The 18,604-nt window shown below is 36.9% G+C and overlaps 1 protein-coding gene across 2 annotated transcripts in view; it reads right to left on the bottom strand.

Annotated features, from left to right (window-relative positions):
- The window catches only part of kiaa0825 (KIAA0825 ortholog), a 178,744-nt gene that overhangs the window by 98,020 nt on the left and 62,120 nt on the right, over positions 1–18,604 (bottom strand). For both annotated transcript variants that reach the window (XM_051895763.1, XM_051895762.1), the window contains exons 11-17: positions 17,247–17,429; positions 16,993–17,118; positions 11,417–11,556; positions 5,993–6,172; positions 4,086–4,304; positions 3,506–3,914; positions 29–185 (exon numbers count right to left, since the gene is read on the bottom strand). In XM_051895763.1, coding sequence (XP_051751723.1) covers positions 29–185; positions 3,506–3,914; positions 4,086–4,304; positions 5,993–6,172; positions 11,417–11,556; positions 16,993–17,118; positions 17,247–17,429 — 1,414 coding nt within the window. The remainder of the gene's footprint in view (positions 1–28; positions 186–3,505; positions 3,915–4,085; positions 4,305–5,992; positions 6,173–11,416; positions 11,557–16,992; positions 17,119–17,246; positions 17,430–18,604) is intronic.

The raw sequence follows: 18,604 nt of genomic DNA, 5'->3' as shown, positions 1-18,604 counted from the left end.
TGCTTGGTGAAAAACAGCAATTCGCTACCTCATTGAGCTGGATGCTGTGATGGATTTGCCGGAGGTGCTGGCTGCCACCTGCTCTATGGCACAGCTCCAGCAGCAACTGCCTTATTTTATGCTCAGTCAGTTCCGCGGGCCCACCTCTATCCTGCGCCGGGCCGCTCTCCACACGCTCCAACACACTGATGGAGGAACACATAAAGGAGAGAGGGGGGTTAACATGAAATAAATGGAAAATGGTTATTATATTACTCAATTTAAATACTTCTAAAGGCAATTTTACACGGTAACTGCAAGATCCCAGTTCATTTTCAATGGGAGATTTTAATAATAATAGCTTTTTTAATAATTTTTAAAATGATTTTAAAAACTATAATAATTAAAATAGTACAAATACTAAATAAGTACATCTTACAAATACTAAAATACTATTATTCATTTTGGCAGACGCTTTTATCCAAAGCAACTTACATTACATTCAAAGAAAACATCACTTCTTGCTTTCCCTGAGAATCAAACCCATGACCTTGCCATCGCTAGCGATATTCCTTACTGTTTGAGCAACTACTACTACTAATAATAATGCATTTATTAATTTTGGCAGATGCTTTTATCCAAAGCGACTTACATTACATTCAAAGTACACATTTTATCAGTTCTTGCTTTCCCTGAGAATCAAACCCATGACCTTGCCATCGCTAGCGATATTCCTTACTGTTTGAGCAACTACTACTACTAATAGAGAAAAGAGATTAATCAGTTATTTTACTCTATACACAGACATAATTTTATTGTAAGGTTTGTACATCCAAAACTCTGGTTGTGGGTACAATAAAGATACCATGTCATCCAGGTCCAGAAATATATTACAAAATGTATAGCTATCTTCATATGTTGTTGCAGACTGTTAGTAACAGAATTGTGCAAAATTTAAATAAATAAATTGATTGATTGCTTTAATTTCTTCACAAATGCCACAAGTATTTAGCAAATAAAGAGATTTTATTCAAAATAATCAAATGACAATTACTGTAGCTTTTGTGATCTTTTGTGATAGGATTAAATATCCAAATATGAGTAGCTGTTGTCAATATTTGCTAGCATTGGGCTGAAGTGGGCATTGTTGTGTTGTGTTCCACACAAAAACTTGCACATGTTCAGTGCAAATTGCCAAGAGCTGTTGCCAGTAGTGGCAAAACAGTTTTGTCACATTATTTGCTACCAACTTTTCTTTTTACATGAATTTCCACTTTACAAAAATGAAGAAATTGAAAAATGTCAGAAGACAAGAGACTTCTCTCAAGAGTCAGAGACACAGTGCCGCTTGCTGTAACCTCAAGGTCCCCTCAACGCACCCATTCTCGTGCCCTTCCTCTCTATCCAACATGCCTCATCACCCTCGCCACACTTTCCATCCGATACACCCCCTGTCATTGTTTCCCTTCATTCCTTCTTCCTTCCTTTTTTTATTTTTCAATCACAAAGTGACAAGGAAAGTGTCGCCTGTCAGGCAGGCCTTTAGCTTCAATGACACAGAGAAAAGCTGCGAGACCCTGGGCAGCCCAGCCGGTGAACGGGGTGTCAGCACCTGTGCCTGTATCCTTCCCTGTCCATCAGTGTGCAGGTGAAGCAAATGATTGGATCCAGTCAGCGGCTTGATTAATGAGAGGCCCGTCGGATCCGGGACAAGCTATCAATCACGTCATTAGGACCAATGTGCCCCGAAAGAAGCAGAACACCCCCTCCGCCCACGGAATCCACTGCATTCATCTTCATCTGTGCATGCATGCCGTCAAAGCCTGCCAGGGTCACCGTGATGGAGAACAATCATCTTCTCCTCTACAAATTACTTTGCAAAGACAAGAGATGAGGGAGGTGTGTGTGTGTGTGTGTGTATGCATTTGTGTGTGTGTGTTGACAAGCTGGGGTGTGGGTGTTTTTCAGAAAACCCGCTTTCCGCCGACACACTGTACGCTGATTGTTTACACCGGAGGCAGTGCCTGAAAGTGAAGGTTATTTTAATGAATAGTAATGGTTCCACTGACTGTCTAAGACAGGCGATACATAATCACTCTTCCTTTTTGCTATCGTCCTTTTTTTTTTTTTTTGCCCTCACTCCTTTTTTTTTTTTTTTGTTTGTTTTTCCTGTCATTGGGAGCAGCGATTCTCGGAACACTAAAAGTTTTTTTTTCTTCTTTTTTTTCCCCAAGCTTTGTTATGATGCTAAATCATTTTCAATAAGGCTAATTAACTCTAAGCTTTTGTTCTGGGCATGACTTGGAATATACGGTAAAACTTGTGTGGTTTTTTTGCCAACAGTGAAAAATAGCATAAAGTATAGGTCACTTTTCAAAAGTGCTCAAAAATCAATCGTTTGAAGAAATTATTAGTACAGGATCATTATTTAAGGCAGGGGTTTTCATACTCGGGTCTTTTACAACTCTGTAAAAGTTTTAAAAGAAAGAAAGAAAGAAAGAAAGAAAGAAAGAAAAAGAAAAAGAAAATAAGAACCTAAAATTTTTTCGACAGTGTCACAGGTTTATACATGAAAAGTATAACTGCCTTTATAATTCAGAAGTCCCTCAGAAGGGTATAACATAATTTGGGGTATGAGCCATTAAAAAGTTTGAACCATTGAAGAATATGGGTAACCAAACAGTTGATGGGCCCCATTGACTTCCATATTATGGGGGAAAAAAAATACTATTGAAGTCAATGGAGCCCATCAACTGTTTGGTTATCAACATTCTTCAAAATATCTTCTTTGTGTTCTTCTTCTTCTTTTGTGTTCAGCAGAAGAAATAAATTCATACAGGTTTGGAACAACTTAAGGGGGAGTACTGTAAATGATGACAATTTTCATTTTTGGGTGAACTATCCCTTTAACCGAAAAAACAAAGTGTGGAATGTTGGACATTTCATGCACTCAAATGTTGCAGATTTAATACTCAACTATACTCGATGTACTCAACTACACGGTTGAGTTCATCGATCATACGTGCATAGTGTATAAGTGCATAGGGCGTATATAGTAGTATAGTGAGCTATTTGGGATGATTTAAAGATGATTTAAAGTACATGATTCAAGGATTGCAACACTTTCTTCAGTGATTCAAGTCAGATTTCTGCACTCAAATCCTGTGGGTGACATCAAACCCATTTTGAACTACACATATCAAAAAGTTTGAAACGAAGAGCTACAGGCTAGGAAAAGAAAACACAGAAAACAATACATAATTATTTTGCCAAAGGATGAAGGGTGAAGTTAACTTCTCAAAATGAATGAAGAATGAGACTGAAGTCTTTAAAATGACATCAAAATATCAACTGGCAGCAGATAGAAAATGAAGACAATATTAGATTAGTTAACACAATAAAATGCTAAAAGTCGAAAATCATCTTTCATATGCTGAATAAGCTTAATGATGAATTTGCTATTATGGGCTTAAAATCTTAGGTTTAATTGGGAGTATATTACATCAGGCTCATTTCAAAATCTCACCTCTCGCAGCAAAGCTTTCGTGCCTTCTGCAGCTGCATGGAGGTCCATTTGGGCCTCTTCTCTTCCAGGCCCTGGAGCACCTTATGGACCAGAGGCTTGGGAACGCCCTTCTGCTGGCCCAGGCTGACCTGCAGACATTCTGATAGCAGATTCAGCCTATCCTTTGCCCCTCTCTCTAGGGGCTGTCCAGACAGGAGCTCCAGGGTGTCACCGTTTTCTAGATCCTGACAGAGGCAGACCAACAGGACCCAGAGGAGCAGGCCGGTAGACCTCAGCTGTCTGGCATGCTGGGAAAGCCTCTTCTCAGCCACGGTGAACAGGAAGCGCACAGGCAGGGGAAGGGAGGCTATGGTTGATGGAAGGTGGGTGAAGATAAATGAGAGGGCTTGGATAGCTAGATTTATGCTGCCTGATTAGAAGAAAGAAAGAACGAGGAAAGAGTTAGTTTGATTTCTTGTTAATCTTAAATAAGGCTAAATCATGTACAATAGATATTTTCAGCAGGTTAAAATCTTTGAGGATGGATGGATGTATGGATGGATGGATGGATGGATGGACGGATGAAGAAAGCTGTACATACTCATGTTGGTTTCATTCAGCTTGGGATCTTGTAGAATGTAGTTCCATTCTTTTGGGATTTTGCTTAGGACATTCTCGGCTAGGTGTTGTCGCACCAGGGGTCCAGACTGGTCTTTATATTCCTGCACCATGCTGACCAGGTGGATCAGGAGTTTGGTAGTGGATTCACAAACAATGGACCTGATGTATTTAAACAAGGCTGGCTCCTCTTTACTGGAGTCTGGAAGAAAGAGAACAATCTAAGTTGTTGAGGCTTAAAGAAGGAAAGACCACCCAAAAATGAAAATTCTGTCATCATTTACTCACCCTCAAGTAGTTCCAAACCTGTATGAATTTCTTTCTTCTGCTGATCACAAAAGAAGATATTTTGCAGAATGTTGGTAACCAAACAGTTGTTGATGGGCCCCATTGACTTCCACAGTATCCATAGTATTTACTATGGAAGTCAGTGATGTCCATGAACTGGTTTGGTTACTGACTTTTTTCAAAATATCTTCTTTTCTGTCATCAGAAAAAAAGAAATTCATATGGGTTTGGAACAAATTGAGGGTGAGTAAATGATGACTGAATTTTCATTTTTGGGTGAACTATCCCATTAATAATTATATCCACAGTTATTTTGTAAATTCATTAGACACTATAAAAGCGGTCTTATTTTTATCATTATATTATATTTGGTCACAGGACATTACCTTAGAGAAAAAGAGGGGCATCATTTATTGAGGATATTGGTGTTTCTTCATCTATGGGCACTTTTATTTCCTAATAAAAGTGATCTTTATGAAAGCTTATACATTTCAGTTCATTTTGTTACATTATTCTTTTTGTGTTAATCTCTTTTCTTTTTGTTATTATTATTATTATTATTATTATTATTATGTTAAGGTCACATTAAAACGTATCAAGCCTTTTTTGCAACTATTTAAAAAACTTTTATTTACAGATTCTATTGTTTTACTCCTGTCCCAGACACAGATACGAATATGAAATATACATTATTTATTAATATATAATATTATTTCTTTATTTTTAACTAATAATCTAAACATAATCAAATTAAAATAAACCACTTCAATATTTATTGTTTAAAAATAATTCAGTATCAATTGTTAATTAATATTATGATGCCTAATTTTGTTGTTATTATGCCATGGAAATTTTCTAGAGAAACAAGGTACAACAAAATGTCTGAATTCTCACGTTTGGACATCTGTAGTAAACAATTAAATAAATAAGTAGTTTCAAAAAGTAGAGGAAGAAGAAAGAACTAAATAATTGTAAAACCGTTCCATTTTCCTGACCAGCCAAATTAGCTCTTGTAAATGACACAATCAAGGTGCTTTATAAGATTATCTTTAAGGAAGAATGGACATGGTCAATTAAGCCTAAACACAACACCTTACATCAGTACAACGGCATACAATACACACTCTCCTGCTCCCTCCTCTGTCATTTGTCTAATTTGTGAAATTATAATTGCCACTCGCATGTGATAAAACAGAAAAACATGAGTGCTTCAGCTTGGATTAAATCCCCTGAATCAAAGCCGAATCAAAAGGTGTCAGGTGATAATTGCAGTTTCTATGTCAGTATGCAAAATCAATACGGTAACCATTAGCATAACAGAAAATGTTCATGCTGTGGGCTTTTACAGAGAGGAAAAGGAGAAGGCAGAAATGTAAATAAATAAGCAATCAAAAAGAGACAGCTAAAGGTTTAATTATGGCTTTGATTTGATGATGGGCTTCCAGCTGGTCAGATCTGATATTGAGGCAATTAGAGGACACAGTGGGGGCACATGGCGATAGTGGCTTCCAACTGGACTGTAACTAAACGGCCACATCTGACTAAAATTGTGTCTTTTTGAAGTCTAAACAAATGTAGGACAGAGCATTGCAAATTCTGCACCTGTTAAGTTGTAAAAGTGTTCCCAAAGGTGTTTCCGGTCCAGGTATCCCTCCAGCGCTCGACTTAAAGCCCTGGGGAAGTAGTTTAGGGAGGACAGGATGGCAAAAACAGCTTCTAAAAACTCTGCAGCTGCTGTCTGAGTATCAGGGGACACCTCTATTCCTCTGTCCACACAGAGACCTGAAAGCACATTACCATGGTTATTATAAATGATATCAAAATAACCACAATGCTAAAAATAGCATGGCTTAGCAATAAGAATACAGCTCTTGTGGGGTGTTCCTGGTCTGCAGTGGTCAGTATCTATCAAAAGTGGTCCAAGGAAGGAACAGTGGTGAACCGGCGACTGGGTCATGGGTGGCCAAGGCTCACTGATGCACGTGGGGAGCGAAGGCTGGCTCATGTGGCTCGGTTTGAATGAATGATTCAATGACTCACTCATAAATAAATTGTATGTTTCATTACAGGATGAATTAGTGTTTTTGAATGAATATCTTGAATGATTCAATGACACCTAGCGGCGTAACAACGTAATCAATACAATCATTATTTGAAGCATGGCAGTTACTCTATTTTGATTTCTACCATAGACATCAGTGTTTATATCCAAAATATGAAAGTTTATCTCAGTACATCTGTGATTATTTGAATAATACTGTGTGGTAAGATTGCGTGGGTGTTTGAATCAAGATCACAATCTTTTAACTATTAATCGTGTAGCTCTAATTTAGTCCTATAATACTAATCTGAATTACTGGACAGTTAAAACAAAGGTCTAAACAAAACATAACTTTGAGCTTACATACTGCAAGACATCTGAGCCTAGCACAGGAAATTTATGTCTTGTAAATCAATACAGTGCGTAAGGTCCATTGTAAGGCAAAAAGCCAATTGACTGTCTGGACAAACACATGAAAGATGAGACCACAACAACAAGATATGACTGAATGCCCTTGTCTAAATGTTGTCAGGCCTGTAGGGTTGTAGAGAGATGCAGGGTGGTTGTGCCTTTGGTTCAGCCCCTGTCAGTCTCGCTTCCTAGAGATGACAGGCGTTTGAATAGGCGATTGAATGCAACGCAGCATTCAATGAGTGTCTTTGATAAAAAGCAGGCTGCTGTTTGCACTTTTTTGACAAATGTTGGACTGTTTTGAAATGACAGGCCTAAATTACCTGTCGTAGTAGAGCGTGTGGTTAGCTAATACTGCTTTGCTTAACAGGGATTCTGCTCCTGGTAAGGGACTGATGGGAATCGACTGCTTTTTTTTTCTTTTTTTTTTGCTATATGTGCAAGGAAAACAGTAGGCTTCAGATGCCATTTTGCTTGGTGAGAGACTGTTTGGTGTCTTGTTCTGTGTTTCACTGTAATTATCCATTCGCTACTAAAAAATGATTACATCAGAGCTGTGGTGTACAGCAAAGGCCTAAATTATTGGCACAGACACACATCTTGTGTTTTGCAAAGTTTGCTGCTTCAGTATTTGTAGACTTTTTTTTTTTTTCACGTTTCTATGGTATACTGGAAAACAATGATAAGCATTTCATAAGTTTTAAAAGGCTTTTATTGGCAAAAACATTCAATATATGCAAAGAGACGATGTTGACCCGTCTTCTTCATAACCTCTGCAATTCGCTCTGCCATGCTGGATATCAGCTTCTGGGCCAAATCCTGACTGATGGCGATCCATTCTTGCCTTATTAGTGCTCGGAGATGATCACAATTTGTTGACTTCTGCTTGTTCACTCGCGTTTTAAAGACGGACCGCAGGTTCTCTATGGGATTGCTGCCCTCCTTGACACCAGGCCATTGTTCAAAAGTCTTGGCCTCACTATGCGTGGAGATACACTCACACCCACCTACCAATATTGAGCAAGCTCTGCACTGGTGGTGACATGATTCCATAGCTGATTCCTCAGGAGGAGACAGTCCTGGCACTTGCTGACACTCTGTGATGTCCTGAAGCCTTTTTCACAACAGTTGAACCCCTCTCCTTGAAGTTCTTGAGGTGCAATATTCTTTGCAGCAATTTCCTTGCATGTGAGGCCATTCTTTGATTCAAAGCGTTGACGGCTGTACGTCTTTCTTTGGAGGTAACCATTTCTAGCACAAGAACACAATCAGTACGTTTACATGGACAACAATATTCTGATATTAACACGATTAAGGCAATACTCTGATTAAGAAACTACCATGTAAACAGCGATTTTTGATTACCTTAATCCGGCTAAAGTCATACTCGAAGTAAACACAAATCGAATAGGTGAAGTATTCCTGTTTTAGTCACATTATCGGAGTGCATTATAGACATGTACACACCTTAATCACACTATTAACGTCGTGTAGGAGTTTTCGCCACATTTTGAGACAGGACACATAATACACACACGGCAGTGGTCAACCGTTTGACGGCAAAGAGCATAGCTTCAAGCAAGAAGCCACAAATCAAATTCCTCTCACCTCACCTCTCATCCAGTACCTCCAAGTTTGTCGTGGTGGCGTGAATGAAATGTTGCCGAATGAAAGTACAGAGCAGGCCTGTTGCTGGGGAATTTGTATCCGCCGTCGTCTATTTACAGAGCCCTGAACATGACAGGAAAAATAAATTGTAGGCTAAATCATGCGCACGGTTTACTAATTCATTCCCTCGATTTATAAATCGTGCGCACGATTTATTTATTTTTTCTTGCATGTCATATGCGGGGCTCCGTATCTATTTGCACACGTACAGCATGACAAATAATTAACTGCACTTGAAGCTTTCGTAAAATTAAAAATGAAACACCCAAAACTGTTTGGTACCATGACAAAGACGAACTGTGTGGTGATACGCGAAATTCTGTAGAAAACGTTGGACGGCGTGCCATGGGGACAAAATTACGTTTGCCATTAATCGATCTATGTTCTATAACATGTAAAACGGGAACATGAAAGCAATTTTCTAAAAGCAACTCATGTAAACACCTTAATCATAATATTGTCTTATTCAGAATAAGGTCAATAATTAGATTACTGCTGTCCATGTAAACGTAGTTGATTGGAAGCACTTCTTCCCTCCTTTTATAGCAATCAGTCTGCTCTTATAATCCAATCATAATGATAGAGTGATTTCACCTGGCTAGTCCTGTTTACACTTTCCTATGTGCTGATGATATGATTAGTGAAATGATGTTAGGCAGTGAAATTTGGGTTTTTGTGATAAAGTTCTTTTGTTTTTGGCCAATGAAGCTTTTTGCAATTATTTTACATGAATCTGATCACTCTGCATAATAATCTAAAAACAGTTATGTGAATCAACACCACAACAGCTGAAGCAGCAAACTTTGCGAAACACAAAATTTATGACACTGCCAATATTTTGGCCATGACTATACTGGGTATTGCATGTGCTTATATGACACCAAATTCAAAATACATTTTACTTCTGTAATATGACAGATTTCTAAGTAAAATATACTCAATGGATTAAAATGACTTCATTTGATCCATCTGGAATTGACAGGTGGTGGGAGGACAGGAGTAAGCCGGAAAGAAAAGTTATGAAGAAAAATATTTCTGTTTGAAATAACATGCATTAATTAATTGTCCACATTGTCCATATATATATATATCAAAAATTTCTATTAATGCATAAGGGAATGTATATTTTTAAATAACTTTTTGCGTTCAGCGTTTTCTGATAAAAAGTACTCTTATTCCATGAATTCTCATTAATATGAACATACTCAATTAATGAGGTTACAAAAATGTTGTGTGCATAATTATAGAATATTTAGCAAAATTCATAATAACAATCAAATTAAAATAAAACTTTTTTAAACAGCTTTGACAATAGATACAGTAAATGCTATTTAAGGTCTGTCATGTCAAAAATCCTCAGTTAACAGTTTCCAATCCATTAAAAGACAAATAAAACCATACAAAAATGACTACGGGATTTTACAAAAAAGGAGCGTACTTATGTGAATGACCACAAGGGGCAGTAAGGGCTGGACAGGTTAATGACCTGCCTCTTCGCAATCATCTGTTTATGAGCTGCCAGATGAACCGTGATAAATGAACTGCTGGTGTTTCTCAAGGGAGGGGATTCCACAAACCAATTCTATCCTCCGCTAACAAACCTTTGCAACCTTGACGTGTTGCCAACAAACACACCTGTTGATTTTCTACCGGGCCTCACAGATGAGTTTCCACTAGAGGCCCTTAATTGGAACAAGACATCGCTATCAGTCCCTTAAAGAATTCCACAAACAAGCTCCTATTTAGAGCACAGCTTAGCACTAAGCGCTCCCAAACTGTGCTGAGAGACAGCGACTCGAGCGAGGAACTTTAAAAGAGGTTTCTCTAAACGGTAGACAACCAAGCCACCGCGTTTCTTCTTAATTAGCCAGGCTGTGGCCAGGCAGTGTTGATTTACGGCGACGTGATTCCCACACCAGAGCACGCAGGAAGACGTGCTCTCAGCCGAGCTTGGTTATTAATGAGCTCCGCCATAATGTGAATTAATGTGCAAGCACAAAACAGCCTTTAAAGGTTAGACTTTTCAGAGTGGAAGGAAGAAAGAGGAAAATCTTTAAAGGTCATTCACTTTGCTCTCACATGAGTGTTTATAACTGAGCTCTATTGATTCAGAAATGATGAGGAGGGTGATGAGTGCGATGATGAGTGAGTAAAACGACATTCTCACAACAATCCGGATGAATCTCCGATCTGCCTGAGGATGAAACACAAATCTGATGAAACTGAGCAACGCATGAGATTGTCTAAAAAAACAGGTGGATCTGCCTTACTTCGCAAAAGAGTATCAAATGTGGCTGATTGAGACGAGCCTCTCAAGATCTAAGGTAGCATTTACTTGTTAGCAAATTCAACAGAGTGTAATTTCAAATTTTAGACTAGCAATTAACGATTTCTATGGCTTATTTTGCAAGAATGAAAGGACTCGGCATGGTTCCACCATGCAGGTGTTGGGCGACTCGCGTGATGTTATCGTTGTGATCAGTTCACAAGTGCACACAACAGCTTATTTAAAATAAGATGCGTGCGAAATAAAGATCCATTAAAAACAGGTGCAGGCTATTAAGAGCAGCAAGGTCACTGGGCCATCCTTACAGCTAATCAGTCTTTCTACCAATAAATTGTACTAAATTCATTTGTGGAAACCAATGAAAGCATTGATGTGCTTCAAAGAGCATCTCCTTGTACACTCTTGTTGCATGCCTCTCTTCTGTTAATCACAGATGCAACCTGCATCAGACTCAAACACGTGAAAATGAAGACATTTTGATAAGTCAACAAAACTATTTTTTTGATATTTTGTCAACTTTCAGCAGGCTTCATTATAGCAAGAGTAAAAAAAATGGCATCACTAGTAAGGGCACATTCACAGTTCAACAAGTATTGTGTCAGGGCATTAAGAGACTTACATGAGTATGAGATGATGATCTGTAGCAGTAAGCAGTCTTTGTGAAGGATGGTCTGCAGAAGTAGTGCTGGATTATAACAGGGTCCAGACACCAATAGCTCAAACAGACATAAAGAAGATCCCTCAGATGCTAGAAAATCCCTTAAACAATAGAAACATATTATTAAGGTTTCGTCAATGCTCAAACATTTAGATTAGTAAGATTTTTTTTGTTTTTGAAAAAAAGTCCCTTATGTTCAAAAAGTCTGCATAATAACTGTTTTCTATTGTAATTTTAAATGTAATTTTAAACTGTCACCACATTCCAATATGCTAATTTAGTGCTTAAGAAACATTTCATAAAAAACAACAACAAAACCTTGCAACGTGTACTGTGCTCTTTCGTTGGCTCAACTGCTTCTATTGTTATCATTTGTAAGTCACTTTGGACAAAAGCTCATCTGCTAAATGATTAAATGTAAATTTCTTCTAATTATCAATATTAAAAACATTTGCACTGCTTCATATTTTTATAGAAACTGGGATACATTTTTAATCAGGATTCTTTACGAATAGAAAATGTAATATATATATATATATATATATATATATATGTATGTATAAAACTGTTAGTTCCTGTCATTGATTCTGATTGGTCAATAGCTGTGTTTTATTCATGATAAAACACGGCTGTAACCACTTCACCCAATGGTTCTGTGTATCACTACACCCTTAGCAACCACTCTTAGCAACGTAAACTGTTTGTTCTCCATTTATATTGTTCATTAAAGCTTACTGTATTATGTAGAAGAGTATTGTGAGAAAGAGATCGATTGAACGAGTTTAATACCTACATTCAGATTTAGCATTTTCCTTCAGGTCAGTCCTATGTTCATAATAAAACATCTGTTTAAATGTTCGATGTATTATCCTGTCCTTTTAATAGTTAAGGGGTTTTCCCATGACTGACAGTGCTAGTCAAAGCATTTGTCAGTTGCGTCTTGTTCCGTGTTCACAACAATTCAGTCTTTTCAATATAAAAGTCTTCACTACTGAGTGACACACTCATAAAGACAGTCTTTGCCGCCATCTAATGGCGTAACTTCTGTTGTGGTTCATGGTCAGCGACTATTTTTCCGGCTTTAATATTTGTATTGTGTGGTAACTGTTTTATAAAAGCAATAAGGTACTCAAGGCTAGTGCTGTATCGTGAATAAGTCTCAGCTGAAGGGGAACAACGCCCTTCAGCCGTGACTTATTCACGTTACAGCACAGCCTCTCGTACCTATATATATTACTGTGCAAAAGTCTTAGGCCACCATTAGATAATATTTTAGCAATGGTATAATGACCATATATTATAACTACTCAGAAAATACAGAAAATTTATTTACAATTTGTTTACAATAATTGAGATGAATTTTGTGGTGATAGTTTTATATATATATAACCACAAAATTCATATCACTGAAGAAAGTGTTGCAATCTTTGAATCATGTAAATCATATTTGCAATTTGCATTTGTGAATTATTAAGCCTTAATGATAACCATGAAAATGTACATTAAATTGTGTACCTTAAATCAAGGGTTTCAAACCTCTTAATCCCACAGACCCCAAAATATGTGAAACCCTTTTATATTTTCAGTTTTATTTGTATAATTTATAATAGTATGTGTTAAATAGACAGTGCTAAAGTAAAACAATTAAACAATGAACAAACAAAACTAAAAGAATGTGCTGAGGTTCATTTATTCTTCACTGTTCTGTTGAGGAGCAAATATGCTATTAAAATACTACATACACTAGAATGTCAATTATCCATTTATTCACCAAAAAACTTTTCAGTGATGCTTACAAAAATAAGTTGACTGGCGTTGGATAAAGTGTAAAGCTGCATTACAGTTGTTCTGTAGAAAGCATTGGTAGGTAAAGAATGTTAAGAATCCAAGGACATCTCCTCTTCAGTCAAATGAACACTTCAGAACAATAGTTCTGTCACAAAGAACCCAACGTCATGTGATATTCATTGTGCTCAACCACTGTCTGAAGACAGTTTAAACAGCCCTCACACACGGAAAACCAGAAAAACCTCAGTCAGGGTAGCGTCATGTTTAATTTTTGATAGGAATGAAACAAGACTGTGAGGATAAAAGTACAGTGCGTTCAGTGGATTGTACTGTTTAATTCAATTCAGCTGACGAAACATCTTTATAAAAAGAGATTCAGTAGACAAAAAAACTCTATAAAACAGATCTGAAAAAAGGAGTTTTGAAAAATACATGTAATTTGGACATTTATACCATTGTAACAACTGCAAGTCTATCCCTCACAGCCTCATTTTCAACCGTGTAAAAATCAATATGGTCAATTACTGTTTTCATCATCACTGCACTGTTATGTTCTCTTCCGGTGAGCTGATAGGAGGGTATTTCACTTACCCTCACTAAACCATATTATTAGGGCTAAGCTAAATTACAAAAGAAAAAATAATAAATTATTTACACTTCTGTTGAAAACAGAGAGACTGGGGGGGACTGGGGGAAAAATCTAATTTCATGGATATATTATATTCACGTTTACCTTAAATGTCTACTGTAAATACTAAACCTATACTATTAAAATAGAAATAGAAAAACGAAAAACCTGAACTGCATCTGGAAAGTTGAGGTGTGGTCATATTAATAATATTTCAACAATATTTTGTGGGCAAAAAAAGGTCAATTGTCCATTGTGAATAATGTAGTGATGTATAAAGCATGACTCACATAAAAGTCTTTATCAGAGTCTTTATTTGTTGGTCATTACAGTGAATTTGCATAATCAAATTGAACTTGAAAATCTACATAGGGAAATTCTTCAACTCTACGTGAACAGGCTTTATGAGGAACGTCACAAGAACAAACAGGAGAACAAGTCTCATAGCATCCGCTTGTCGGAGAAAGTGTTAACGGCAGAACTGACGAACTGATAGCGATATCTATGGAGTTTTAAGCTAATCAGCTAACCTAGCTTCTTTTTATTGCTGGTGTTTTATTCCATTTAAATATCTAAATGTTACTGAGAAGAAGAAAAATAAAAAAAACTTTTAGATATCAATCTGCTTATGCGATGGACATCGATTATGCGTATCTTTGCTCCTATTAAGGTATCTTGAGAAAAATGGCTCTATATTTAACGAAACACACAAAATACCTGAACCGGAAGTGATGCAACCTGTTTTACAGAATACAGATCCCCCATTTGCTGATTGTTGTGGATTGCCTGTGAAAATTTGTTGAACAACATCACCTTTAATCAGCTAATATTGATAATCTGTATTGAAACAGCATGTAAACAGTTCTAACAAAAAAAAGTCAATAGTACAGTTAGCAATAGCTATTGCTATTTAGCAATATGTAATTAAGGGCCAGATTTACTAACAGCTTGTGCCAGCACAAACAATCTTTTAGGGTTAAAAAAAATACTGTCAGGATTTACTAAAGACATGGAGTGAAAAAAATAGCACTGAAAAGGCATGGGCAGGGTTATTTTTGCAGCTGACCGATTTACTAAGGTTTGCGCTAGTCATTTTACTGGTATTTGCACCATTATTTAACGCCCAAAAAAAGTATGTCTTAAACCAGGCGCTAATTTGCACTACTCTTGGTAGATGTTCGTCATTATGGAAATGATCCAGCTGCGTCTGTGTTCTTTAGTTTGCGTGTCATCGGTAGATCATGCACAGAACTTTCCACTCCCATCAGCGCTTTTATGGGATTGCAATCTCGCGCTAATTTGCCCCGTTCAGTAAATCAGGCCCTAAGTGTTTTAATTGTCATTCATGCAGATTGTTCTAAAAGTATCATATAAATGTGCCCCATGCAAAATAAATAAATAAATACAAATCTTCAAATGGCCACTGACATCTCAATGGTAATAACAGTCATGCTTACTTTAGCACAAACCACTAAATATCATTATTTATCTCTGACCTTGGGTGAAGAACAAATGTTTAAGTGAAGGGTGAGCTCTGCTACATAATAGGAGAACATTATGGTTTATTTAAGCAACCGATTTGTCATGTCAAAGGCCCGGTAATCCACCCGATATCCCACTTTAATGGTCCTGATAAATCTGTAAGCTATACTATGAGGTCAGGCTTCACTGTATCTGGAACTTACACATGTGCAACTAAAAAAAAAAAAAAATCTTCCTGCCCATAATGCTCCTTGATTTATTGATATTTCTTGTCTCTTTTATTACTTTTTTAATTTAATAATCCAAACTGTCAGTTTGTTAGAGTGTTTGAGTAAGAAGAAGAGTTTGATTTTGGTGTATGGCCTCTTGGCTCTGGTGGGGCCCTCACCGCAAGACCCTCAGGGAGTCTTGAACACAGCGAGGCTAAATAAATAAATAAAAAAGGAACAGGCAATAAAAATGCACTAATTTAAATCCCTTCGACTTCATGGAAGCGGAGCCGGTGGGGCTGACGACCGGTGATTTGTGTAAGCGGGACACGCGATGATATCACGCTGGAGTGGGAGTCTGGAGCAGTGCTGGGGGGCTTGAGGAGGGTGATGTGAGATGTGGCTGACATTCTGCCTGGCTTCACAGTCCTCCTACAGGCTCCGTTTCAGCCTTTCACACCCGGGCTGAAGACCCGCAGCGCATGTCAGCATAAACAGCATGACTAACTATGGCATCTGCATCTGGCCTGCATTAGGGCCGTGAGTCTGGGGGTCTGGTGACTGCAGTAATGTATTGACTGTGTTTGTGTGCATTTAACACATGAACGAAAACTGAAAGGCCATGCTAGCCTCATTTGGCTGGGCTGCAACAACAAACTACGTTGTGTTTGTTTGGTTTTTTTCTTGTAATTAAACTTAAAAATGGGCTCAGCAATAGAGGTACAGTGCAATCTGGTGATGTTTTTATTGTGTCTATGGAATCTTGGGGTAATGTGTTACAAGTATTTTATTTTAATAATATTACATTCCTATTATGTAATCGGATTGGAACACTTTTTGGAGGTGACATTACATTTTATATAAATAAGTATTAGTAATAAGTAGATTATTATTAGTATTATTATTATTAAAGACATGTGTCCACCTCAGTAGTCACATTTAAATCATCACAGATATAAATAAGTAGTAGAATTACTAGTAATAAGTAGTATATTGTTATTATTATTATTATTATTATTATTGAAGACATGTCCACCTCGGTAGTCATTATGTCAAAAATACAGTTAGAAATGACAAACAGGCACAGTATGTTCATATGAACTATTGTGTCAGTAAAATTTTGTTTTGAAAGAAATTAATACTTTTATTCAGCAAGGGTGCATAAAATGTATCAAAAGTGACAGTAAAGACTTTAATATTTTAATATATAATTATTTTAAATTGTAATCGTGTTTTACAATATTGCTGTTTTTACTGTATCATCAAATAAATACAGCCTTGGTGAGCATAAGAGACTAATCTATCTTTTATATGGTAGTGTAATTCTATAAGTATAAGACATCTCTTAGGGGAAAATGGCATTAGTGGGTTACTCATTCTAACTGACTACTGACAGAACACATTGGTTTGTTGCACAATACTGTCAGTACCTCAGCAGCTCCTCTGTGAACAGTGTAGGGTTCGTTACGCTCAGCCACATTATGTCACGACTGTTCACTCCCTCTGGAAATTTTGGAGTTCTGCTGCCTCCTCCACCACAGCCTCCCTGAAAAACCCTGGAGAGAGATTGAGACAGAGTGAGAGAGAAACTATGAAATAAATAATACACATACACCCTCATCAAATTACTAATCTTGCCCCTCTAGGTCTTAATAATCCAAGTTTATCCTAACTCTTGTGTCACCTGTGCAGCTCTGCCAGAGGTGATGTAAGGATGATCAGTACGGTCAGTAGCTGGTTACACAGGCTGTGTATGGACCACATCCAAGATCCACGGGCTGCATCTGGCCTTAGCAACTCCTCCACAGAGTCACACATACTCCACATCAGATGCTCCACGGACAGCAGAATAGCTGTAATATCAACCCTGGAGGAGGCAATAAGACACCTCATATTAGAAATAACTCAGTGTCGCTGTCACACTGTGTCCTAACCAAGATTTTTTAGCAAAAAGTAATATTTCTTTATGTGTAACATGTAGTATTTGATAGAACTACACTTTATGGCCATATTTGCTTGTTGATTATTTAATTTGAAAATCATGGATATTAATAGGAAAATTTCATTGGTCATGTCAAACACACTGCTGATTGTCAACATATAACTAAAACAAACACTAACCCCAAACCTTAACCTCAGAACATCCTGATAGATATGATTATGTCACAATTATACTTTTAATAAATCATAAATATATTATATATAAATTTAGTGTTTTTATCTCAAATCCGCTCAAAATCAGAATTTTTCATGGCCTACTAATACACATGCACATTCTAGAGTAAACAAACAGCTGATGCCTCTTCCAAAAAGGCAACTGACTTTTTATTATTATTATTATTATTATTATTATTAACAGCCTCCATATTGAGCATTTAGATTTCTCTCTTAACCATTTTTCAGTGAATGGATATTTATTATTTACACTGTCTCTAAAACAGGCCCCATAATATATATATATATATATATATATATATATATAAATATTAGAAAATGTAATTCATTCCTGTGATGGCAAAGCTGAATTATCAGCATCATTACTCCAGTCTTCAGTGTCACATGATGCTGATTTGCTTCAAGAAAAAATTCTTATTATTATCAGTTGAAAATGGTTAAAAAGATCAAAAGAACAGCATTTATTTAAAATATAAATAATTATAAATATGTTTACTGTCACTTTTGATCACTTTAATGCAGAATTTGCAGAATAAAACTTTTGAACAGTATAAATGTAAAAATAGGGAAAATCAACAATATTCAATATCAACCACTAACCAATATAGTACCGTATCATGTATCCTACTTTCAATTACTTATGTATCAGTAAGTAACCTCAAATAAATGCATGTTCTGCTCAGTTCAAACCACTAAATGTGTGTATTATGTACTTCTGTACAGTCTCTCAGTATCCAGAGAGGTCGAGCAACCCACTTTGGTTTCCCTATCAAACTCAACTTTTCATCACCTACCACCAAGTTCTGCTTTATAGCACAGCGAAAGTTCCCCTTTCACCAGATAGGAGAAAAAGAGAAGGGAGCAGAG

Source organism: Ctenopharyngodon idella, chromosome 5 (genome assembly GCF_019924925.1).
Source record: "Ctenopharyngodon idella isolate HZGC_01 chromosome 5, HZGC01, whole genome shotgun sequence".
Taxonomy (NCBI): domain Eukaryota; kingdom Metazoa; phylum Chordata; class Actinopteri; order Cypriniformes; family Xenocyprididae; genus Ctenopharyngodon; species Ctenopharyngodon idella.
This window is presented reverse-complemented; position numbering and strand designations above follow the sequence as displayed.